Here is a 26,449-nt window from a genome sequence, read left to right as displayed (position 1 = left end):
ATAGAGGTTTATGTCTTACTCTTCACTTTTTTTTTCCCTACCCCTTTTAGGAAATTCTTATATGAGGCAGTTCTTATTCTCTAATATTGGACAAAGACCCTTAAATCAGTTTACAAATAAAAATATTGTACTTGTGTTCTTAGGACCCTAAGGTGGGACAGCAGGTCCAAAGGGCCCCTTAAATTTGAAAACTATAAATTATGCACAATTGTTCATCAAAGTTGTCCATCACAGTTAGTTGGTAATCATTAGGCACTACCACCGTGTTGTAAAATTTTATGCTATTTCCCCAATTATGAAATATTAGTAAGGAAGATATACCAAGGGCTGGGAACATGGCGGAACTCTGTCGGTATTTTTTCTCCCATTGACTATAAAAATTAAGCAAAAATTCTTGGCCACCTCTACCCTACTTTGGTGTTCTCTTGTGTCGATGAGGCTCAAGTCTTCTCCCTGGTGTATCTCAGTTCAAGTAGACTGCCCTTTCCTTCATAGGAACCCTAATGACAGTTTCATTTTTGCAAGGAACCATATGCAGTCACTGGGCATTTTGCAGCGCTGGCTACAAAATGGCCTTATTTTTCTGCTGTAAAGGAACAGACTGGAATATCGGAAGGGTGTGTTTTCAAGAGTGTGGGAAATAGACCTTTTCTGACATGACTTTCAGGTGTGTACTGCCATAGGCTATTACAGGGAAAACTTCGAAGAATTTGGGACCTAGGAACCCACTTTCAGAAATAAAAGCTCTAACCATTAAGAATATATTGACAAATGTGTTTACTGTTTGCAGAAGCCCAAAATTATATGTCTACCACTAGACGGTTGAATAAATAATAATGTATTCATTCTGTGGAGCCTTATGTAATTGTTAAAAAGAACATACTAGATTTCTATGTATTGCCTGAAAAAAATATCCATGAATTCTTTTAAGCACAAAAATATTTGTAGATTATATAAAGTATAATCCCACTTTACAGAAACAGGATGAAGAAGCCCTGTATATTTGTCAGTGTGTATGTGTGTATGTATATGTCTATAAATGCAGTGACAGAATTAGCATACAGAAAATTAGTGATATTAGCTCATAGGAAAAAGAAATAAGGGTTTTATTTATATACCTCTGTGTCATTTTACATATTAAAATGACCATGTGTCATTTTGTAATGAAGTGCAAAAAGGAGAATCATTAGATAGGAAATGCTTGCTGTCAAATAGAAAATTATCTCCCCTTTCGAACTTAAAAAAAAGATCTGAATTTAAATGATGTGGTTTAAACCCAAACATTGTCTGAATTCGGCCATTACAATATAAATTATAGCTTTCTCTCAGCAGACTTTGTGTTTGCCTGGGTCCCAGGTCTCTTAAATAAATAGGTTGTGTTTATTCAAATGCTGGATAAGAAATCATTTTTCAAACATAAAAATTACCCTACATAGTACTCTGAACTCCTATCTTGAGACTGCACATGAGGACCGCAGTGGTTGTGTTGCTAGAATACTAGGAAATGAGGTGAGGACTATTGAAAACTGTGGGCTCATGAAAGCTCTAACTTTTCTGAGATGTGTAGCTTTAGGGAGAATTTTGGAAATATTTCCAATTTCTCCAGTTTGTCTTTCATTGTTATGGGAAAAAAAAATGACTTTCAAATAGTAAAGAATTTCCCATCAGTTTTTCAATAGCTTTTCTTCCAGCGAGCAGCTAGGTTCCTTCTGAGAGAATATTTCTAATAAGAAAAAAAAAAAAAAGCAGTTTCAAAGTCCAAACTAGTATACAAAAGGCTTTGCTGACCATTTTTTTATGTTCCTGAGGCTGAGTTCAGTTCTATTGTGAACCGTAATTTATGAGGGAGAACCCACAATTTTTTGACGAGCAAATTTGAAAACCACCATAATCATTTCCATGTGCCCATCTCATTTTCTAAGGATCTCTAGTAAGTTTAGCAAACAGTTTCCCCCCTTTGAAAACATACCAAATAATTGATTATTTCCTCCCTCTCAGGTGCATGTTTGGTCTATAGTGTTACTCTGATTTCCCAACCACTGTAACATTAGGTTGATGTTCTTTTAGACATCAGACAATAATGGATTAAACCTTGCTGCCTACTCAGAGATCTCATCTGAGTGGAAATAGGTTTTTGTGGCACTACAGAATTTTTAACCTCATCTACTCAGCCAATAACTGGTCAGAGCACCGATTCTGGTTAGAAATAAGCAACAAGCTTCCTGTATCCATGAACAGAAAACAAGCGAGTGCGTGTAGCCTCTGAGAAACACGGGTTTACTTTTAAAGCAAAGCAGCACCCAGCGACCAGAGAGCAGCATGTGTCTGAAATCCATTCTCTGACACGTTCTTTCCAGCATTTCCCAGGAATGCTGGGCTGACTCCTAAGACTTGTTTTTACTTCCTGCCTTTTGGATAAAATGAGTTTGCCAACCAGCTGTGAGTACCTAACCCTGGGGAAGATGGCTAGATTCCGAAGCCCTGCATATGTTCATGGATCACCTTATGCAACCAACAAGCCCATTGACATTAAGCCACAGAGGAGACGGTAACTGCTTTCCTTTCTTCTAGCTGTTTGTCTGTGAAAACGTGTTTTGTTGCCCTTTAGTAACTGCTTTGGAGGTCTGCTGAGCTGGGAGGGTCAGGGTGAGAGGTTAGTTCTAAAATTCAGCATACTGGATAGCTAGAAAAAAATTAACCAAAGAGGAAAGAGAGCTGGAAAATATTCTTAGCTTAGCTATTAGCAAAAGCTGATATAGGTTCAGGGTCTGTAGATTTTAAGAATTTAAGAGGTTACTATTGCTTGTACTACCTTCAGAATTATGGTGAATATTTCACAGAGGATTTTCCTAAATAATGGATATTTATTAAAATTTCTTATTACCAGATTCCCAGTATCTCACAATCTACAGATAACATTCTTTAATGTCTAAGTATGATAAATAGGTTCAAATTCTATTAAAAAGCATTGATTTACATGTGGTCACTATGGAAGCCAGAATAGGCTTAGATATTTTTCCTTTGAAGAAGATGTCATTTGTAGATCAAGGTTCCAAAATTGTGCTAACTCACAGTCTCCATACAGACACACAGACACACAGACACACACACACACACACACGGTTCCAAAATTGTGCTAACTCACAGTCTCCACACAGACACACACACAGACACACACACAGACACACACACACACACACACACTCTCACTCTCTCTCTCTCTCTTTCTCTCTCTCTCGCTCTCCCTACCCAGGCCAGCTCACGTTGTATAATTAAGAGTTTCAAAGTTGAACTGAGTGTTTTCATTACAAGAAAAGAGGGAGTGCAGTAAGAAAACCCTTTCTTATCTTCTAGCCTTTTTACTGCAGTGTAAAAATAGGGTTGATATGTTTGACAAATGGGTCTAAAACTGATCCCTCAATTTGGATTTTATACAGTCTATTTTCAGTTTTTTTCAGAATGAACTTTGGGAGCATTTTACATGCCAATTCTCCATAATTTTATGAAATCTTGAAATCAGAATCCAAAATTCACAAAGGAACATTACTTACTGAAAGACTGTCATAATCAGCCTACACTTCTATTTTTTCCTTTTCTTAGGAAGCATGTATAAACTCACACATAAAGGATACATTTTGCCAAACATGACCTTATTTGTAAACATAGAGGAACATTAGGATATTTAAGTGATTTTTTTCTAAAAGTTTCCAAACTCTCAGAAATCCCTTGGGGTTAGTTTTTCAACTGTAAAAAAAAAAAAAGTTGATGGGAATGAACTTTTAAAAAATTTTTGTGAGGGGAAATATTCAATTCTCTTCCCCAAGTACAAAGGCTCTTCCTGTCAACTTCTAGGACCATTTGAATTTATAGCACGCTGGCAGTAACTAGTAACTGTGTCAGAGAACATTAGGAAAATGTATCCTGAGACTCCCTACACAGCTCAGTTTTAATCAGTCACCCAACTCCCTTCTGTAATTAGGGGTGTGGCACCCACAGCACAAAGGCAGACAAGACACCACATTGTTAATATATAGTCATGAAAATGTAACATTCTTCCATAATAGGGGATGTTGCATCTTGAAAGCCTACTTGAAATGGATATGCAATACAGGTTGATAGAATTGTGGCCTATAGCTTGACAAAGTTAGATAATTTTTTACTAATATCGCATTTATTGAGAGAGACATAGTGGTTATGGCTTTGTCTTGAAACCAGTTAAAGAGGGTTCAGTTCCTTCCTTTTTTATTTTAAATTTACATCAGTAAGGTCTTCAAGTGCATCAATGCTGTCTTCCTATTCACATTACCTTACCTTTTTTTTCCACCTAAAAGTAATCAACTTCCTGTGTAAGTCAGCAGAATTGTGTGTTTATATAAGCTGATAAGTATATGTATGTAGTGTGGACTTGGCATGTTGCTTTGTACCCAGACAAGTTCAGACTTATCTTCAGTCACTTTTTACACTGAGTATTAACAATGTATTTTCCAAGCAAATATCCTTGCAAAGTGTTTGACAATAACCGGTATTTTGTAGTGTAGACCTCAAATTTGTAAAAATGTCTGGTCTAGCTTGCCTGTCAGTACAATACATTGCTTATTATATACAGCAAGTAAATCAAATAAATGGCCTTTTGTTTAAAAGATATGCAATCATTAAGTCATTATATTTAGAGCTTCTATCCCATAGAAGTATAACTCTGGCAACAAACGTGTAATGAAAACGATGGTTGGAGGGGCTGGATAAATGGGTGAAGGAAGATCCAGCTCATGAATGGTGTCTTTCTATTGTGTAACTCATATTTTTAAGTTGTACATTTTAAAACCTTTATTTGAACTTCGTTTTAATCTGCTGAGAAGTCAGTACATCTGGTACAGTGGTAGATTATTATTGTAGATGCAGTACAATCGACCCTGAATTAAATGGTGACGTTTCAGAATACTTGCTGGGGCTCATCTAAGATTTGTTAAGACAGCATGTTTAAGTTTCCTTTCACGTAGTTACATTTGAGCTCTTTGGCAGAAAGGATACTGTTTCGGTAATTACCAAAATGGAGGGAAGGGAAAGGGAGGAAGCCCGGAAAACATCTAAAGAAGAGCAGCTGTATGTTGGTGTTCTAACCTAGTCAATGAAGTAGGAAATCTAATCGTATCAAAATATACCTCAATTTGAGTTCAAGTATATCCTTATAAAACAATGACTTGTTGAAAGAACAGCATGTTGCCTTGGAGCTCAGGGAGATAATTTCCAAATTGAGAATGAGCAGCACTGTAAGTGTGACCGCATGGTCATTGGATAGTTCTGAATTCTTATTTCAGGAGCAGCAGTGAAGAGATTAACAAAGAAGCTAACACTCCTAAATCTTAATTAATCTCAGTGTTGAAGAGAATGACAGTCTTACCACCTGTGATTCTAATAATTTTCTATATTCATGTTCTATTAAAAAGTTCCTCTAATATTTTGTAGCCTCCACAAACTCAAGGACTCTATTTTTACTCTTGTAAAAAATAGCTTTCTTTAAATTTTATAATACTTTGATGTCCCAATTTTAATACATAGAGAATAAGTAGTCAGATTTAATCGGCTTTTCCACTCCATCCTCACCCCGTCAGGCTGCAGGGTTTCTGAGTGTATGGATTGCTTCCTGCTCACTGCCACATCCTTGGTGCCCAGCATACAGCCAGGCACAGATCGGACAATAAATTACTTAGGAAATAAATGATGAGAAGTTGCGTGTTACCTATCTTGGCATAGTTGTATGTATCCCTTCCCTGAGTACCATCATATGGAGTCTTTGGCAAGACCTTGCCTCTGCTATTCTGGATCGGCAGAGTTCCCTTCCTCATTTCCCTGTAGAGTCTGCATAGAGCACTAACTGACTTTAGACCCCTGGCCTCGGTGGTTGGGGATCATGCTTTTGTTTTTAGCAAGTCATCAAAACATATGTATTTCCTTTTGCTTCATCAAACATAACCATATAGTAAAAATGAGAAGTCACTGTGAAGGGAAGAGAGGAACGTTCCTAGAGGAAAGGGATATTGAAACGGTCAGAAATGTGATAGAAGCGCAAAAGTGGATACAATCAGTTACACAAATTGTGAAATGTAAGCCCTAGTTCTGTTTGTCCTGCAGCAGTATTAAACTCAGAAAACATTTTTTTTTTTTTTTTAGCAAAATTAGCAACAAATATTGGGAGCAGTGAAAGAGGCATATCAGGACTCAACAGCATCCTCAGATACAGAAAACACCTGTGCTCCTGGGCGCTTCTCACAACCCAGCATGTCTGGCTGCTCACGCGTCTCAGCAGCTCTGCCCCGGGTCTCTGGCTGGCGGGCCTCTGTCCTGCGCTGCCCTGGGGTCCCTCCTGCTTCCCACCTTCTTCTCATTCTCTCCATTCTGTATGCTCCTTCTTCCCTGCCGTCTCTGGGATAAGAAAAAAAGGAAATAGGAATGAATACTAGCAGTCTGAGTCTGCATTAATCAGCCTCTTTTCTCCTTGAAAAAAGATTACAGTTGCACACTTAGATTTCTAATCAATCGTCTGACTTGAATTTAGTCAAATTAATATTACTTTTAGTTCATTAGTAGTAGTACAAGAAATAAATTGCTAGTATTAGTTTGCCAGGGCTGCCATAACAAAATACAACAGGCTGAATGGCTTGAACAACAGAGATTTATTTCCTCAGTTTTGGAGCTACAAGTGCAAGATCAGAGTGGTGTCAGGTTTAGCTTCTCCTGCCACCTCTCTCTCTCGTGTGCAGACACTGTCTTCTCACTGTGTCCTCACGTGGTCTTTGCTCTGTGCCTGCACCCCTGGTCAATCTGTGGGTCCAAATGTCCTCTTACGAAAAGACCACTAGTCAGATTGGATAAGGGACCCATTTGAACAGCCTCGCTCATCACCTCTTTAAAGACTCTGTCTCCAGATGCAGTCACATTCTGAAGGATAGGGGGTTAGGTGTCTCCACATGAATTTTGGGGTCAGTTTAGCACATAGCAAATTGTAATCATAGAAATGCTTTGCTATCATGACTGTGGAAGGAGACAGGAATTGGACTATGATTCCTCAGTAATTAGTGGCCTCCTGTTTATAAAAAAAAATGTTCAATCAATGAGTCTGAACTTGCACGAGTGATATATTCAAAGTATAAGTGAATACATCCCACTTTCTTTTTTTTTTTTTGACTCTTAATCAGTTTATTTGTTGTTGTTGTTTTTATTTTTTTTTCCCATTTATTTTTATTAGTTGGAGGCTAATTACTTTACATCATTACAGTAGTTTTTGTCATACATTGAAATGTGGACTCTGGGAGAAGGCGAGGGTGGGATGTTTCAAGAGAACAGCATTGAAACATGTATATTATCTAGGGTGAAACAGATCACCAGCCCAGGTTGGGTGCATGAGACAAGTGCTCGGGCCTGGTGCACTGGGAAGACCCAGAGGGATCGGGTGGAGAGGGAGGTGGGAGGGGGGACCCACTTTCTTTACCGAAGGAAAACAGTTACACACTGTGTATGGTCAATCTTCATCAAATATAACCTGTTTCACTAGGAATCTATCATCATTCAAACAGAGCCCAGATCAGCATTTGCTTTTCAATAACCCTTTTTGAAAAAGTGGTTATTAAATTTGTTATCAATGCAGCCAGTAGTTTTCAACTGGAACTTTTGGCAACGTATAGGGACATTTTTGATTGTAAGTTGTGCGGGCTCAGTCACTCATTCATGTCTGACTCTTTCAATCCCACGTACTGTAGCCCACCAGGCTCCTCTGTCCATGGGATTTCTCAGACAAGAATACTGGAGTGGGTTGCCATTTCCTCCTCCAGGCAAACTTCTAGACCCAAAGATTGAAGCCAAGTCTCCAGGTAGAAAAACAGGATGATACTAAACACTTATACACAGTGAAGAATTAGTTTTAAGAAAATGATACAAATGAACTTACTTACAAAAAGTAAATAGACTCACAGACATAGAAAACAAATCTATGGTTCCCAAAGGGGGTTGGGGAGGAGGGATAAATCAGGAATTTGGGATCAACTTGTACATACTACTGTATATAAAATAATCAATAAGGACATACTGTATAGCACAAGGAACTATACTCAATGTTTTGTAATAACCTATAAGGAAAAACTCTGAAAAAAATTTATACATAACTGAACCACTTTGCTGAACATCTGAAACTAACACAACATTGTAAATCAACTGTACTTCAACTGAAAAAAAGAAGAAGAATTATTCTACTAAAAATCCCCAAATCCCAATACAGCTGAGATTGAGAAACTTATATAAACAGATTGGATTGGGTAATACTTTGAAGCTCTTTGAAAGGTCTTTGTTTATATCCAGATAATTGATATTTTTTATGTATTTCATGAAAATACCTTCATCTAACAGATCACCAGCCCAGGTTGGATGCGTGAGACAAGTGCTCGGGCCTGGTGCGCCGGGAAGACCCAGAGGAATCGGGTGGAGAGGGAGGTGGGAGGGGAGATCGGGATGGGGAATACATGTAACTCCATGGCTGATTCATGTCGGTGTATGACAAAAACCACTACAATATTGTAAAGTAATTAGCCTCCAACTAATAAAAAAATAAATGGGAAAAAAAAAGAAAATACCTTCATCTTTCTCATGGTAACCACTAGTGGATGCTTTCTTAGTCTGGTTAAATATAACCATTGCCACATTTTTTAAATGATCTAAAATGTTCAGTGATTCAGACAGCTTTATTGGATTGTCAGGGCCTATTATTATTTCAGTAGAACTACCATGAAGATTTCATTACAGAAAGCTGAATAAATGATCTAATACATTCTTGTGGCTCCAGGCTAGGTACTAAACATTGATATGCTTTTCAAGATGAAGTAAAAAATACTGGGTAAAATTACACAAAAGATAACAAATATTGAGTGACCATCCCGCTGACCTGGTAGAATGAAGACTCTTGTCACCTGTCCTCATGCCTGTGTACATGGGTACATTTTTTGTGAATGTGTGAGCTGAAAGTCGATTTTCATCATAACCAGCTCATCCTAGCAGGAGAGAACAAATTTCATAAGGGGAAAATTTGGGGTAAAATAAAGTACTTTCTCAGATAAAAGGCACTTCTTTTCAATAAATAAAGCCTCTAATTATCATCAGGATTTAGGCTAACCCTACTTTCATCTAGTGAAAAATTATCGGCAATATGGTTTGAACTAGAATGTGTATTTCCAGCTCCTTCTACTCTACTCAAATCCAAAGCAGTGTATACAAATGTCTACTAGTTAAGGGATCTTCAGAGAAATCATACTCGATATATTTGTCATTGAAGTTACCCAGAGTCCCTCCCCATCCTCTGTGATCCATAGCACTTGCCAAAAAGTCATCCTAAATTCTTTCTCTGCCTCAGCCTACACTCTCTATCACTATCTGTTATCAGGTACATTCTTTCTCCTTCCTTTTGTGCCTTTCCCAGCACACTATTCTAGTTAGGCCCTCATTTTCTTTTGCCTGAAAGACTTGCAGCCTCATAATTGATCTCTTTATCCCTCTATCATCCTCTTCTTGACTGCCATTCTTTAAAATTTCGTGATGCTTCCCTGCTTACACCAATAGCTTTTCATTGCTTATAAAACATCTCACTTCCAAATGTCCATGGTCTACCTCTTGCATATCCTGTATCCTTGGGGATAAATCCCTCCCATCACCCATATATACTCTGCATTTTACATGTAAAGAGCTACTAACTATACCTATACATAGCCTATAGGTCTCCTCTTCCCTCACTTTGTGAGGAACCCCAACTCCTCCTGCAGATCTTTTTTGTTAATCCTTTCCTAATTCCCTATTTCCAAAATGAAGTTCCTCCTTTAGCTAGCTGTTGTCTCTTTTTTTATGTGTCTGTTACAGCATTATCATATAAACTTCAGTTATTTATATGTGTTCTGTCTTTCCTGCCGTTTTATAGTGGCATGATGGAAACAGCTGTTTCAGGAAGAAATTTGGCAATAACTTGCAACATAAACTGAAATGGAAAAGACTGGAGCCCTATCCCAGTTGAAGCAAGCAGAGTAAAATCCTGGCAGGAACCATTTCATTACAATTACAAAATACATAAATATATGATTACAATTGTGAGAGCCTCTCAAAAGGAGACAAGGGTCCAATAAAAGTATATAAATAGGTACCTAACACAGTCTGAGCATTTGGAAAATGTTTCCCTGGGGATGATGAGGCCTGAAGATGAGTAACATGTTCTGTGGAAAACTAAGTGAGGCTCTGATATGAATGTTAAACTGAAAGGATAAGGTGTCTGAGCTCTAAAAAGGGAGGGCAGAGAATGACAAAAATAAAGCGAGGAAGATTGCTCATGAGAGTGAAAGAACAAAATAAATTCCTAATTTCATTTTAGGGAAACATTAAATGATTATTTAATGTAATTCTTTCATTGAAAATGCAGTTTTAAACATATCCTTTGTGTCTTATTTATCATTGAGAATTTTAAAATATTGAAATAAACAGGTAATATTTTCCAACTGAAGTTAGAAAAGAAAGTCTGTTTTCCAATCTATTGCCAACTACTAGTGATTAATAAAGCCAGTCATAAATATTAACCTTTGTTCCTCTGCATTAGTTTAGCACTCACCCATCACCTAGCCATACGGCCTCTGCTTTGCTAAATGGAGTGACATGAGACTATTTAGAATACTTAGAATGTTGTCTGTCCTGAAGTCCAGGAGATTCTGCACAGTCACAGTGACCTTCCTGTTGCTCACATTTCTACATCCAATTAGAGACATTAAATTACCCGTCTTTTGAAACTCCTTTCAATGTGTTTTTCCTCTTTTGTTGTGTTGGCTTGTTTTTCTTTCCCACTGATTTTTCTCTTGCATTAAATAAGGTTATTACATAGATAAATTCATGCCGTGAAGGGAAAACTTTTATTATCACCTTTATTTTACCTTGTTAACTGCGTGAATGAACTAGTGAATTCTGACAAGCCTTCCCGGCTTAGCATAGCACTGCTCTAAAGGAGATTATATATTGATGTAGAAGGTCTGAAAGAAGCAAAGACAAAAAATAAAGGCAGGAGGGGTGGGCAGTCAATCCATTGACAGCCTTTAAACTAAAGTTGATGGCTTTAAGCTTGATCCGTAATGCCATGTTTTCTCCAGCCTCATGAGGAGGGTGACTCCCAGCAAAGAAGATAGTTTTGCCAGTGGTGATACCCCAGAGAGAAGTTTGTTGAGAAGAAAGATACAAAGGTCCAAGGGAAAGCTAATCAGCTTCCCAGAAAAGATGGAATGTGTTCTAAATTACAAAAGATGGTCAGGGCTTCATTCATGTGGTTTTTGGTAGCTCATGTTGTTACTCATCCTTCAGGCCTCATCATCCCCAGGGAAACATTCCCTAAACACTCAGACTGTGTTAAGTACCTATTTATATACTCTTATTGCGCCTTTATCTTCTTTTTAGCAGTTCCCATAATTGCAGTCTAATATTTATATATTTTGTTGACCCGAGAGCCTCCTTCCATAGTCATTTATGGGATTGTGGAAATAGTGTTTAAGCCTGTTTTAAACCACTGTGTACAGTGCTTTGTATAAGGCTTGTAACATAATAGGTGCTCAGTCAGTTCTTATGTGATGTATTATTCTCATTGGGAATAAGAGAGTCATCAGACACAATAAATAATCATGTACCTCTTGCAGAAACATATTAAATTCATTCTAGCAACTTCCAGACTTGTGTCCAGACTTGATTGCTCTTCCTTTTTACTTGTATCATCGTCACTGCCTTAAATTAAAATCAGGGTGTTGTGGCCAAAATGAAACTCACTGTTGTACTCTTAAGATCTGTTCCTCTTCTATTCTTTGATTAGAAGGTCTAATGGATTACTCCCCACTTATCCAAACTGGAAACATGGGAGTCACTGTATTCATCTCCCTTTATTTCAGCTCACTCCTTCATCACCAGGTGCTCTTTTACCTACTAATAAATTCTTACATCAGACACTTCCACTCTGTCTTTGCTGACGTTGCCCATTAATGTAGTCTGCTATTAGGGCCTCTTAAATGATCTGCACATCATTGGTTTCTGTATAATCCACCCAGAATGACTTTATGTGAGTGTTTTTTGGATTGCTTTCATTGCTATAGTAACACAGTACTACCTTTTTTGCAACTTGTAAATTACACCAAAACCCTTTGGGTGGCTGATATTTAGTTTCAAAGTTTTATGATGACCCCAAGTATGAAAATACAAAATTCTCCCTTTGTGATGTTTCTTCCTGAGCAATGGCTGAGTCAAAAAAAATGATGAATTTGCCTAGTTTGCTTGAAAGAAACATTTAAAATTCCTCTAAGGTTTCTTGAAATCTGAGCTGACAATTGCATGATAATTCATAGTAAATCATCTCACAAAACAGGTAGCTTTCAATTTATCAAAATACATGAGGGATTGGTGTCATTTGGTTATTAATTTTTAACAGGCAAAGTTAATAAAATATATGTGCCTACAGCTACAGAAGTCTCAAAGTCTGTTGAGTAGTCAAAATTATTCAACATGCTCTTATGATACAGTTTTTCTAAATTTACAATGGCCCTCTGGCCCCTGCCGCCTTGATGGAGAACATGTGCTCTTGTCTGTGCTGTTATTTCTGAACAACATGCATTGGTATCTGATGTAACGTGGTACCGGTGTTACCATGGTCTTGTGTAATAACAAGAACATCAAGAATACGAGCAGCTTGCTATTCTCTTTGAATTTAGTCCATTTTCTTGAGTTCTCTTTGAGTTTAGTCTGGTTTCTTTCTTCGCCCTCTCTCCCGCTTTCTCTCTCTGTCCCCTACTTTAGGAAACCATTGGCCATGACACCAAGAGTAACACAATCACATGTTCACTTTCTGTTATTTGTTGGCACAAGTCACCCTCTGCTAGCAAAGGAATTCTTGGACACTTTGACTTGTAAGAGATTTTGCTTCTCCCTGACATTTCTTTTTGTCATTAAGGATTCTTCTCTCTGGAGGAAAAACCATTTGAAACCTAAGGCTGGTACATGTCAGAAATCCTGTATGATAAACTCTGTGAAGGCGGAACATTCTAGCTCTGGGGTTGCCTTGTCTCTGACTTCAGTCTATGTTCAAAATCACCTCAAAACAGAGTTGGAAAATGAAAATTAATTGTCACGTCCCTAGCAATTTTTACTGTACTGGTCTAGGCAGTCCATGTCAGACTTGGACTTAAAGTACTACCGGGATGATTGACTTCAAGTTACTCAGGACCTAATGATGTTTAGAGAGATCTTTTCATCTTTACAGGTATTGAAAAAAATGGCCTGCACTGTGACAATGGAGATATTGTACAAGAGCAATTCAAAAGAAGTGCACTGTCCAAGCACTTAATGATACAAATTCAAATATACAGACTAAGCCGAACAGGAGAGATAAGGGGGGAGGTGGGGGAATAGCAATTCAAATAGGCATTCTGCTTTCTCCATCTGTTGCTTCCTTGAATGGATCCATGCTCGCTCGTAAGTGTGAGATAGGAGAGATGCTCTCTCCCTATCTCAGTCCCCTGGGACCTGTTGTGACATGAACATCTTGACTTCCATTTGGGTAATTTAAAGAATTCTCCATGGCAATATTGACTAGACTAGTTTTTGTCCCAGAGGCTGATGTTAGAATGTAGAATAAGTAATATCTGACTCCACTGAATTACTGTACCATCAAAAGATGCATCTATGTTTATAGACATTCTTGTATTGGATTTGAGAAGGATCTCCAGTGTTGATAGTAAATATAATGAGTCTCATTTGCTGAGTTAAACGTGTACTAAGATTGCACATACACCAGGAAGAAAAACTTTCATATAAGAAAGCTCTATATGCAAGAACATTTTAGTTCATGATCCAGCTGAACTACATTTTCCTGTTTAACTTTCTGTAAGTATTCATTCAATATCATACATGTGAAACTGTGGAATACAAGATGGTCACAGAAAGACCCTGTGCCTGTGGAGCTGATAGTCTGAAGAGAGAACACAAGTACTAAATATAAATAACTGATTGACAAGATCCAGGTATCTGTAAATTCACTTATTTATTTATTCATTCACTCATATATTCACTCATTCAGCAAACATTAACTGAACAGGAATTGAGTTCAAAGCTCTCAGCTAAGGATTGCAAAACTGGGTAAGACAAATTTCCAGCCTGCAGGAAGATCCACAGCGTAATTGCTCAGACAAAAATTCAAATAAAAAATTTTGAATTATAACCACATAAAGATTGAATGATCCTCTAGGGGCACATAGCACCAAACGTAAGCACCTGTTCATAGAAGCTTTTACAAATTGAGTCCTGAAAGAGGATGAGCCATTCTACTGAAAGGCAATGCCTAAGGGAACAGCTCGGAAAGAATGAACTCCTATTATATAGCACTTTGTAGTTTACACAGTAGATTTCAATATATCATCACCTTTGGTTCTTACATCAACTGATAAGAAAGCTGAGGGTTCAAAGGCCTTGTTCACGGCCGTAGGGTTACTTCAATACTAGCGTTGGTACCTGAAACTAGTCATCTCTCTACATTTTATACTCTATATCCAGAGGAAAAGTAGAAGCAAAACACTTTATCAGCTCTAAGAAGGGAGAATGTGCTTCTAACTGGGGATGCCATAAGTGGGCAAAATGACATTTAGTCTTGAAGTTCGCACTTAGTTTTGTGGAGCTGAGAATCTGACACTGGTATAGATTATAGAAAAGTAAGTAAACATCTATAGGAAAAAAAATAAGTGTGGCCAAAACTTAATGAACTTGAGAGGCAATCATGGGAAATAAAATTGAAGAGAGTGAGACTGTATTTTTAGGTTCATGAAAACCTAGCTAAGGAATTTTTTTTTTCTAAAGTAAGCTGTTGAAGATTTTTGAACAGGGGAATTCTGTGGTCTTAGCTTCACTTAAGAGAGAACCAAATGGCACCTATAAAGGCATAGGTTGGAGCAGCAGATGATAGAGTAAGGACACCAGTGGGAGTAGTGATAGCAATAACCTGCCCTAGAAGTAGTAATAATACTCTGTACAAAATGATGGAGCAGAGTATTCATTTATGTTATACTTTTTGTGTACTTTATATTTTCTACAATGTATAAAAATTTATGAGGAAAAGTAAATTTGTCTCTTTTAAAGAGAGCATATATTTAGGGTCTAACATGGAATGGTACATGTAGTAATAAAATTGATAGGAGGGAAACATGGAAGAAGGATCAGCAAGACTTGAAAAACTTTATAAGAAAGAAAAAGAAGATGCTGTTCCCTTGATGATACCTAGACACCACCAGTATTCCTGAATTTCTGGCAAAAGAATTGTACTTAACAGAAACAGAGTCTGAGAAGAGGAATATCAGGTTTGAGAGTAAAAATAACTTATTGGTAAACAAACTGGTTTTGAGAATTTGTCAGGAAAAGTGAATGGAGAAGAGCAAACAAATATCTAACAGAGTTAAAAAAGAAAAAAGAAAAAGTCAGGGTTGGAGATACGAAAACCAAAGAGGACCAAGTAGAGATCCTTGGGGAAACATCTACATAAGTGAGTTAACCTTAAGTTTAGCAAAGTCAGAGTCAATTACTTCTAGTGTATTTGTTTCCAATTCAGAACTTTATTTTCATCCTGCAATATACTGTGCAGACCTCTAAATGTAGCTTGTATAGAGGATAAATAATTTACAGAAACATCCAAAATACATCAGACTTTGTTACTAAATATTTTATTGTTGAGGTCACTAGATTTGGCTAAGTTGTAAGGTACTAAATTGCAAGGCTTTGCAAAATGGCATTTATTTTTAAATTGACGATGGATTTACATCAAATTGTGATATTGGATCCTGAACCTTTTTGTAACCAACAAATGCTTTCACAAAGTAAATATTGATAAGATGATCCAGTACTGATCTGTTCTATTATTACTAGTTTCTCAGAAATAAATATTAATGAGAATGTTGAAATGTTGCAGTTGTCAGAAATCAGCCAAAATTGGCCTAATGATTAGGGATGTGTTGACTCTGAATAGAGGTACATAATTCTGGATTTATAGAGAACAACAGAGAAGCAACCAACAAAAAATAATGTGCCACAACCCAGTCAATGGAGAAAAGGATGTTCATAGCCGCACAGTAAGAATTAGCTACGAGATTGTGTTCCATCCTTTTCTGTTGTGCTGCTGGTAAAAAACAATGTTAAAATAGCCTCTTTCTTGTAACCAAACATTTCTTATTGGAAATTCAATAGGCATGCTTTTCTCTTGTTTGGTCAGATATGGGTATTTGTCTTACTCCCTTTTAGTAGTTCTGAAAACAATTTTATCAGTAGTTCAATACATTCTTTTCCCAGGAGCTTGGGTGTATTATTGAAGTTGTTTCAAATGTATTTAATGTCCTCTCTAATGGATTTGTTTATTTGTTTCACAAAACCTTCTTTTCTCTTAGCCAGAGAAGTTACTTTTACATGCCATATGAGTGCCTCATTGCTATAACCTATAGATTATGGCACTTTGTTATTTCATATATACTTTTAATGTGATATATGTCATATATAACTTGTAAGTAAAGATCCATGAAAAAATTATTGCTTATGATCCCTTCATATAGAACTGTTATAAACAATGCATCACTTCAGTTCAGTCGCTCAGTTGTGTCCCACTCTTAGAGACCCCATGAATCGCAGCACACCAGGCCTCCCTGTCCATCAATGCTTAGTAAATGATAAATGATACTTTAATAATTAGAAATTAGAATGGAGTGGAGTAGATCAGTTTGTCTGTGGCACTGAGACTTCGTGTACAATAGTCTCAAAAATTGAAATATATCTTGGAGGTTGAAATATTCATACAGATATCAGGTAAATGTGGAAATATAACTTTATTAGAGTTCTTTATAGTGGCATTTGGCTATGAATCCACTGATCTGAAGTTTCTGTGTGTAGATTCTAAGTATGTCAGGCAGCTGGCATGGAGAATGGGAAAAGCAAAATAAAACACTACTCTTCTTAGCTTGCAAGGAGATGTGAACTTCCTACTTCTACTTGACCCATTCTGGGATAAGTCAGGTGTTTACTCTGACCATTGTAAAACATCTGTGAATTCCAATTTGGGAGACATACTGCTTTAGATACATTGAACCCTGAGAATTGGTAGAATTTTACATTTCTTTTCTTGATAAATGATGTTGCCTGAATTTTTGTCATACCCAACAATTCACAGTCCTCAGCTCTCCCACTTTTTTTTTTCCATTTAGTTAAAATTGTCTACCTTCTATCTATTACACATATAACTCTTAGAAGAGCAAATGTCTGGATTGTTATCCATAGTTCTCAAACACACCGAACTTTCACTATCAAACTAAAATCCCCCATTAAAAATCCAAGCATATAAGGCCATGACTTGATGTTAAATAACTCCTGGTTTTCTAATTATTATTTTCTTAGAACAGCTCTGAGCAGTTCTTGTTGGGCTCTCCTCTGGGGCTGTTTGATAAATCAGTTCTAGATTGAGATAGACCTGAAGAGAGATCTTGAGACAAAAGATAGAAAATAGCTATGAGTGAAATAATTCTCTGAAAGGTAAAGAAATACACAACATACCAAGAAAACGTAGTTGGAGTTGCTTTCCCTGGATGTTGTGGAAGAGCTGACCAAGAAGAGGGTAGATGAACAATGCAGTCACGTCCAGGGTGTGTCATCTCATTGATTTAAGACAGTTTTTATCTTTTGTATGTATGTTGTTAAAAATAATGATACAGGATGGAATAATAAGTAACCTGTGTTCCCTTAACTGTGTCATTTGTCTCATCATGCTGTTGACCTCTCATTTATTTATTTCTCAGTATTTAGACCTGTGCTGACCAATAGAAATACTATGGAAGCCACACTTGTAATTTAAAATACTCTAGTATCACTTAAAAAAAATAAGTTTAAACAGATAAAATTAACTTCAAATGTAATCAATATATAATCAATTATTAATATTGTAAGCAAATATATAATTATTAATGAAATATTGAAATTTCTATCCTCATTCTAGTCCTTTGAAGTCCTGTCTATATTTTATATGCATATCAATTTAGATGCTAACTTTCTGTTAATCATGCTTGATCTAAATTTCAGTTCAGTTCTGTTCAGTTTCTCAGTCATGTCTGACTCTTTGCCACCCCATGGACTGCAGCTTGCCAGGCTTTCCTGTCCATCACCAACTCCCAGAACTTGCTCAAACTCTTGTCCATCGAGTTGGTGATGCCATCTTGAAGACATTTCAACCTAACTTTAGATTTCATAAAATTTGCAATTGAAAATGTAGAATCACTTAACTCAGGTTTCAAATTTCCAGTAGTCAGCTATCAGTTTTAAAATTTAAATATTAACTACTATTTTTATCATGTAATTCCACTCTTCAAATCCTTTCTTCATTGCCCATCACTCCGCAATGAAGCCTTTCTCGACAGTTCTTGCTCATGATTGGGAACCCAAATGCTGACCCCCTTTCTGCATTACTGTGACAGTCAGTCAGAGTCCTGTCACAGCCCCAGAGCATTATTCCTTGTACTATGGACCTGAAGTCCCCGAAAGACTGAAGCTATTTTGTTGCCAGATCTATTTCTTGAGTTTTTTGTTTCTTTCTTTTATGTTTTTATATCTCTACGATGCAGCTTAGTGGTTCCTTGATAAATTCTCTTTTTTTTATGAGCTATCAAATTGAACACCACTGAAGTGACTTAGCACATGAGGTATCCAATGACTCTCCTGTGTCTGTCTTTCAAGGCCTCTAAAATTAGACCCAGCCTACTGTTTTGATCTTATCTTTGGCTTGTCAGTCATATAGTTTATCTCTAAACAAATTGGTTTGTAGCTGTCTCTTAAATATACCTTCTGTATTTCCATCCCCTTGTCTCGGCTCGCCATCCCCTCTCCTGACGTATCCTTCTCTCCTGTTGACCTGCCCAAATTCTACCATTTTTTTCAAGATCCAGCTCATCCTTCTGCCGTGGTAATATGCATGGAGCATCACGTGTGCCACCATGTTGCAGAGTCAGAATTACATGACTTCACGGAAGAAGACTAAGCTTCGGGTCCAAGTGGATCTGTTTGTTTTCCTGACCCTGTTGCCTGCCTTCTCTGAGCCTCATATTCTTTCTGTATGTAATTAGAGTAATAAAGCCTAAATTTCAGGATTCTCTTGAATATTATGATGAATGCATATATTGGCATGCAGTGAGAGTTCAGGCAGAATACATGAGATGTGTTGTTTTCAGTGTGATCATGGGGCATCTAATCATGAAGCTTTTACAATATCTTTTACTGTGAGATTTTTCACTGTCATTTGGATCACTCTACAATATAGAATTCTATAATACAATCAATATAATACAATACAGATCATTCTACAATACAAATAGCATTTACATGCTTTATTCCAAACCAGACTACAAGTCTCTGGGCTAAACTAACACCTAGTTGAATTGTAGACACACATACATAAACAGATATATATGTATGTATGTATTTATTGACAATTAAAGAGAGGATATATATTGACTTATGTATATTGAGTCATTTAATGTTCCCTGCGTGCATGCACGCATGCATGCTGTCACTTCAGTCATGTTCGACTCTTTGCCACCCTAGGGACTATAGCCCATCAGGCTCTTCTGTGGGATTCTCCAGGCAAGAATTCTAGAGTGGGTTGCCATGCCCCATCCAGGGGATCTTCCCAACCCAGGGGTTGAACCCCCATCTCTTAAGTCTCCTGCATTGACAGTTGGGTTCTTTATCACTAGCACCACCTGGGAAGCCCTAATCTCCCCTAAAAAGCACCGTTTTATAAGGAAGTTGATAATGTCCCTGTTTTCTCCATGAAGAACCAAGAGTTGGAGAGTTTGAGTCCCTTCCAAATCAATCTGGATCTTGGTGATAGAAGCAGGAACTTCAACAGTGTTGACATATCTTCCCCAAATCTATTTGCTTTTCTTCTTTTCCATATTTCATATCTGTGAGGTTTTCAGCCTAAATCAGTATATATGCTAGCCCTGTATTTTAATCTATGTGCACTTACAACTAGGTTTAGAGATTGTGAAGGTAGGGGTATAGATGTAGGAAGGATAGTGCATAACATGGGAGGCAAATGAAGGACCTCTCCAACAAGACAGTCATAGCAGCTTTTGTTAGGTCACTCAGCATTACTGTCAGAAATGACAAATGATGCTTGGAATCCCTTTTTTTTTTTTTTTTTTGAAGACTAAAAATGGATATTGGTAAATACAATGAATACATATACACACAATATATAACAAACCTTTGCTGCAGACAGTGGTTTTCTGATTGGAAAATCCTAAAATTTAATTTTTTTCCATAACTCTCTTGTACAAGCAAAGTTTAAGGTTGCCTTAGCTTCACATCTGGACCATGGTGCAGCACCAGTCACACTAAAATATAGAAAATTGTCTGTGAAAGATACAGAATAAAAAATACCCTGTATAAATGATCATCTTAAGGTTCATCTTATACACATGGAAAATCCCCTGTCATTAATGGAGAGCAGGGAGATGTATGCACAGAATACTCTAGAGATGACAGTGATCATTTCTCACTGAGGAATCCCAGTTGAAACCACACTTGATCCTCATATTTTAGTAAAGGACTGGGATAGCTTCAATTAAGTTCAGTCCCTCAGTCATGTCCAGCTCTTTGAGATTCCATGGACTGCAGCACACCAGGCTTCCCTGTTCTTCACCATCTCCTGGAGCTTGCTCAACTCATGTCTGTCCAGTCGGTGATGCCATCCAATCATCTCATCTTCTGTTGTCCCCTTCTCCTCCCACCTTCAGTCTTTCCCAGCATCAGGGTCTTTTCCAGTGAGTCAGTTCTTCGCATCAGGCAGCCAAGGTATTGTAGCTTCAGCTTCAACATCAGTCCTTCTGATGAATATTCAGGACTGATTTCCTTTAGGATTGACTGGTTTGATCTCCTCCAATATTACAGTTCAAAAGCATTCAGTTCTTCAGTGCTCAGCTTTCTTTATAGTCCAACTCTCACAACCATACATGACTGCTGGAAAAACTAACTTTGACTAGATGGACCTTTGCTGGCAAAGTAATGTCTCTGTTTTTTAATATGCTGTCTAGGTTGGTCATAGCTTTTCTTCCAAGGAGCAAGCATCTTTTAATTTCATGGCTGCAGTCACCATCTGCAGTGATTGTGGAGCCCTAGAAAATAAAGTCTCTCACTGTTTCCATTGTTTCCCCATGTCTTTGCCATGAAGTGATGGAACCAGATGCCATGATCTTAGTTCTTTGAAACTGTAAATGAAATTATTATTTACTTATTGGTATACAATCGTTGTGCAGGCAGTTTGTATAGATGGTCAAGGCAAAGATCGCCAGTGCAAAGTAACCTCTCGTTGCTTAAGTTCAGGTTAATCATTAATACTTTTCCATGGATCAATACCCCTTAGAAGCAAAAGTTGTAGCCGTGCTCTTCAACTCCATGTGTTTGCCAAGTGTGAAATCCTTAGGCCAGACTTGTTGGAGCTTTGTGTTATGCTGCTTTGTTAGAAGCTTTTCTTGGCTCTTCTCTGTGCACAGTCTTCCCCCTCCACATGCTCCTCGGCCTGCCCTGAGAGGATGGGTGAGCTTTACCTTCACACCTCACCTGCCCTGAGGTGTGTAAGTATAGTGGGATGGGGCCTCGGGGAAGTTCTTTTAATGCTGCTTGGCTTTTAACTTAATGTTCCTCTTCAATTGGAAGTTAATTTGTTATATTCCCTGAAATGAAATAATGATAAGCAAAAGAAAGACGAGACAACCTTTGTAAGTGTGTGACGTATGAGTCCTAAAAGTGATTTTTTTTTTAAGTGTGGAACTTTGCATTTAATTTATTTTTTTATTATTTATTTACTTTTTTTTTGGAGGCTAATTAAAATATTGTATTGGTTTTGCCATACATTGACATGAATTCACCATGGGTGTACATGTGTTCCCTATCCTGAATCCCCCTTCCACCTCCTGCCCCATTCCATCCCTCTGGGTCATCCCAGTGCACCAGCCCCGAGCACTCTGTATCATGCATTAAACCTGGGCTGGTGATCCATTTCACATACGATAATATACATGTTTCAATGCCATTCTCCCAAACCATCCCACCCTCGCCCTCTCCCACGGAGTCCAAGAGACTGTTCTATACATCTGTGTCTCTTTTGCTGTCTCACATATAGGGCTATCATTACCGTCTTTATAAAATTCCATATATATGCATTAGTATACTGTATTGGTGTTTTTCCTTCTGGCTTACTTCACTCTGTATAATAGGCTCCAGTTTCATCCACCTCATTAGAACTGATTCAAATGTATTCTTCTCAATGGCTGAGTAATATTCCATTGTGTATATATACCACAGCTTTCTTGTCTGTTCGTCTGCTGATGGACATCTAGGTTGCTTCATGTCCTGGCTATTATAAACAGTGCTGTGATGAACATTGGGGTACACGTGTCTCTTTCAGTTCTGGTTTCCTCAGTGTGTATGCCCAGCAGTGGGATTTCTGGGTTATATGGCAGTTCTATTTCCAGTTTTTTAAAGAATCTCCACACTGTTCTGCATACTGACTATACTATTTTGCATTCCCACCAACAGTGTAAGAGGGTTCCCTTTTCTCCACACCCTCTCCAGTGTTTATCGCTTGTAGACTTTTGCATAGCAGCCAGTCTGACCAGCATGAAATGGTACCTCATTGTGGTTTTGATTTGCATTTCTCTAATAATGAGTGATGTTGAGCATCTTTTCATGTGTTTGTTAGCCATCTGTATGTCTTCTTTGGAGAAATGTCTGTTTAGTTCTTTGGCCCACTTTTTGATTGGGTCATTTATTTTTTCTGGAATTGAGCTGCAGGAGTTGCTTGTATATTTTTGAGATTAATTCTTTGTCAGTTGCTTCGTTTGCTATTATTTTCTCCCATTCTGAAGGCTGTCTTTTCACCTTTCTTATAGTTTCCTTTGTTGTGCAAAAGCTTTTAAGTTTCATTAGGTCCCATTTGTTTATTTTTGCTTTTATTTCCAATATTCTGGGAGGTGGGTCATAGAGAATCCTGCTGTGATTTATGTCAGAGAGTATTTTTCCTATGTTCTCCTCTAGAAGTTTTATTGTTTCTGGCCTTACGTTTATATCTTTAATCCATTTTGAGTTTATTTTTGTGTATGGTGTTAGACAGTGTTCTAGTTTCATTTTTTTACAAATTGTTGACCAGTTTTCCCAGCACCACTTGTTAAAGAGATTGCCTTTTCTCCAGTGTATATTCTTGCCTCCTTTGTCGAAGATAAGGTGACCATAGATGCATGGATTTATCTCTGGGCTTTCTATTCTGTTCCATTGATCTATATTTCTGTCTTTGTGCCAGTACCATATTGTTTTGATGACTGTAGCTTTGTAGTAGAGACTGAAGTCAGGCAGGTTGATTCCTCCAGTTCCATTCTTCTTTCTCAAGATTTCTTTGGCTAGTTGAAGTTTTTAGTATTTCCATACAAATTGTGAAATTATTTGATCTAGTTCTGTGAAAAATACCATTGGTACCTTGATAGGGATTGCATTGAATCTATAGATTGCTTTGGGTAGTATACTCATTTTCACAATACTGATTCTTCCAATCCATGAACACAGTATATTTCTCCATCTATTTGTGTCCTCTTTGATTTCTTTCACCAGTGTTTTATAGTTTTCTATATATAGGTCTTTTGTTTCTTTAGTAGATATACTCCTAAGTAGTTTATTCTTTTTGTCACAATGGTGAATGGAATTGTTTCCTTAATTTCTCTTTCTGTTTTCTCATTGTTAGTGTATAGGAATGCAAGGGATTTCTGTGTGTTGATTTTATATCCTGCAACTTTACTATATTCGTTAATTAGCTCTAATAATTTTCTGGTGGAGTATTTAGGGTTTTCTATGTAGAGTATCATGTCATCTGCAAACAGAGTTTTACTTCTTCTTTTCCTATATGGATCCCTTTTATTTCTTTTTCTGCTCTGATTGCTGTGGGCAAAACTTCCAAAACTATTTTGAATAGTAGTGGTGAGAGTGGGCACCCTTGTCTTGTTCCTGACTTTAGGGGAAATGCTTTCAATTTTTCGCCATTGAGGATAATGTTTGCTGTGAGTTTGTTGTATATAGCTTTTATTATGTTGAGGTATGTTCCTTCTATTCCTGCTTTTGGGGCAGGGGCGGGGTTTATCATAAATGAATGTTGAATTTTGTCCAAGGCTTTCTCTGCATCTGTTGAGATAATCATATGGTTTTTATTTTTCAGTTTGTTAATATCATGTATTACATTGATTGATTTGTGGATATTGAAGAATCCTTGCATCCTTGGGATAAAGCCCACTTGGTCATGATATATGATCTTTTTAATATGTTGTTGGATTCTGTTTGCTAGAATTTTGTTAAGGATTTTTGCATCTATGTTCATCAGTGATATTGGCCTATAGTTTTCTTTTTTGGTGGCATCTTTGTCAGGTTTTGGTATTAGGGTGATGGTGGCCTCATAGAATGAGTTTGGAAGTTTACCTTCCTCTGCAATTTTCTGGAAGAGTTTGAGTAGTAAAGGTGTTAGCTCTTCTCTAAATTTTTGGTAGAATTTAGCTGTGAAGCCGTCTGGTCCTGGGCTTTTGTTTGCTGGAAGATTTCTGATTACAATTTCAATTTCCGTGCTTTTGATGGGTCTGTTAAGATTTTCCATTTTTTGCTGGTTCAGTTTTGGAAAGTTGTACTTTTCTAAGAATTTGTCCATTTCTTCCAAGTTGTCCATTTTATTGGCATATAGTTGCTGATAGTAGTCTCTTATGATCCTTTGTATTTCTGAGTTGTCTGTTGTGATCTCTCCATTTTCATTTCTAATTTGTTGATTTGATTCTTCTCCCTTTGTTTCTTGATGAATCTGGCTAATGGTTTGTCAATTTTATTTAACTTCTCAAAGAACCAGCTTTTGGCTTTGTTGATTTTTGCTATGGTCTCTTTTGTTTCTTTTGCATTTATTTCTGCCCTAATTTTTAAGATTTCTTTCCTTCTACTAACCCTGGGGTTCTTAATTTCTTCCTTTTCAGGTTGCTTTAGGTGTAGAGTTAGGTTATTTATTTGACTTTTTTGTGTTTCTTGAGGTAAGCCTATATTGCTATGAACCTTCCCCTTAGCACTGCTTTTACTGAATCCCATAGGTTTGGGGTTGTTGTGTTTTCATTTTCATTCATTTCTATGCATATTTTGATTTCTTATGTGATTTGTTGGTTATTCAGCAGCGTGTTGTTCAGCCTCCATATGTTGGCATTTTAAATAGTTTTTCTCCTATAATTGACATCTAATCTTACTGCATTGTGGTCAGAAAAGATGCTTGGAATGATTTCAATTTTTTTGAATTTACCAAGGCTAGATTTATGGCCCAGGATGTGATCTATCCTGGAGAAGGTTCCATGTGCACTTGAGAAAAAAAGTGAAATTCATTGTTTTGAGGTGAAATGTCCTATAGATATCATTTAGGTCTAACTGGTCTATTGTAGCATTTATAGTTTGTGTTTCCTTGTTAATTTTCTGTTTAGTTGATCTATTCATAGGTGTGAGTGGGGTATTAAAGTCTGCCACTATTATTGTGTTATTATTAAGTTCCCCTTTCATACTTGTTAGCATTTGTCTTACATATTGTGGTGCTCCTATGTTGGGTGCATATATATTTATAGTTGTTATATCTTCTTCTTGGATTGATCCTTTGATCATTATGTAGTGTCCTTCTTTATCTCTTTTCACAGCCTTTGTTTTAAAGTCTATTTTATCTGATATGAGTATTGCTACTCCTGCTTTCTTTTGGTCTCTATTTGCATGGAATATCTTTTTCCAGCCCTTCACTTTCAGTCTGTATGTGTCCCTTGTTTCAAGGTGGGTCTCTTGTAGACAACATATATAGGGGTCTTGTTTTTGTATCCATTCAGCCAGTCTTTGTGTTTTGGTTGGGGCGTTCAACCCATTTACATTTAAGGTAATTGTTGATAAGTATGGTCCCGCTGCCATTTACTTTATTGTTTTGGGTTTGAGTTTATACACCCTTTCTGTGTTTCCTGTCTAGAGAAGATCCTTTAGCATTTGTTGGAGAGCTGGTTTGGTGGTGCTGAATTCTCTCAGCTTTTGCTTGTCTGTAAAGCTTTGGCTTTCTCCTTCATATTTGAATGAGATCCTTGCTGGGTACAGTAATCTGGGCTGTATGTTATTTTATTTCATCACTTTAAATATGTCTTGCCATTCCCTTCTGGCCTGAAGAGTTGCTATTGAACGATCAGCTGTTATCCTTATGGGAATCCCCTTGTGTGTTATTTGTTTTTCCTTTGCTGCTTTTAATATTTGTTCTTTGTGTTTGATCTTTGTTAATTTGATTAATTTGTGTCTTGGGGTGTTT

General features: G+C 37.2%; 1 protein-coding gene across 5 annotated transcripts in view; it reads left to right on the top strand.

The window, feature by feature from the left end:
- The window catches only part of PDE4D (phosphodiesterase 4D), a 948,758-nt gene that overhangs the window by 508,052 nt on the left and 414,257 nt on the right, over window positions 1-26,449 (top strand). Inside the window, exon 2 of one of the 5 annotated variants that reach the window (XM_070476720.1) lies at window positions 2,358-2,548. The exons of 3 other annotated variants lie outside the window; for them this stretch is intronic. In XM_070476720.1, coding sequence (XP_070332821.1) covers window positions 2,421-2,548 — 128 coding nt within the window. In that variant the 5' untranslated portion in view covers window positions 2,358-2,420. Of the gene's footprint in view, window positions 1-2,257; window positions 2,549-26,449 lie in introns of those variants that run through there. One more of the 5 variants, XM_070476719.1, reaches the window with a different exon arrangement.

The sequence above is a fragment of the Odocoileus virginianus genome, chromosome 14 (genome assembly GCF_023699985.2).
Source record: "Odocoileus virginianus isolate 20LAN1187 ecotype Illinois chromosome 14, Ovbor_1.2, whole genome shotgun sequence".
NCBI classification, from domain to species: Eukaryota; Metazoa; Chordata; class Mammalia; order Artiodactyla; family Cervidae; genus Odocoileus; species Odocoileus virginianus.
This window is presented reverse-complemented; position numbering and strand designations above follow the sequence as displayed.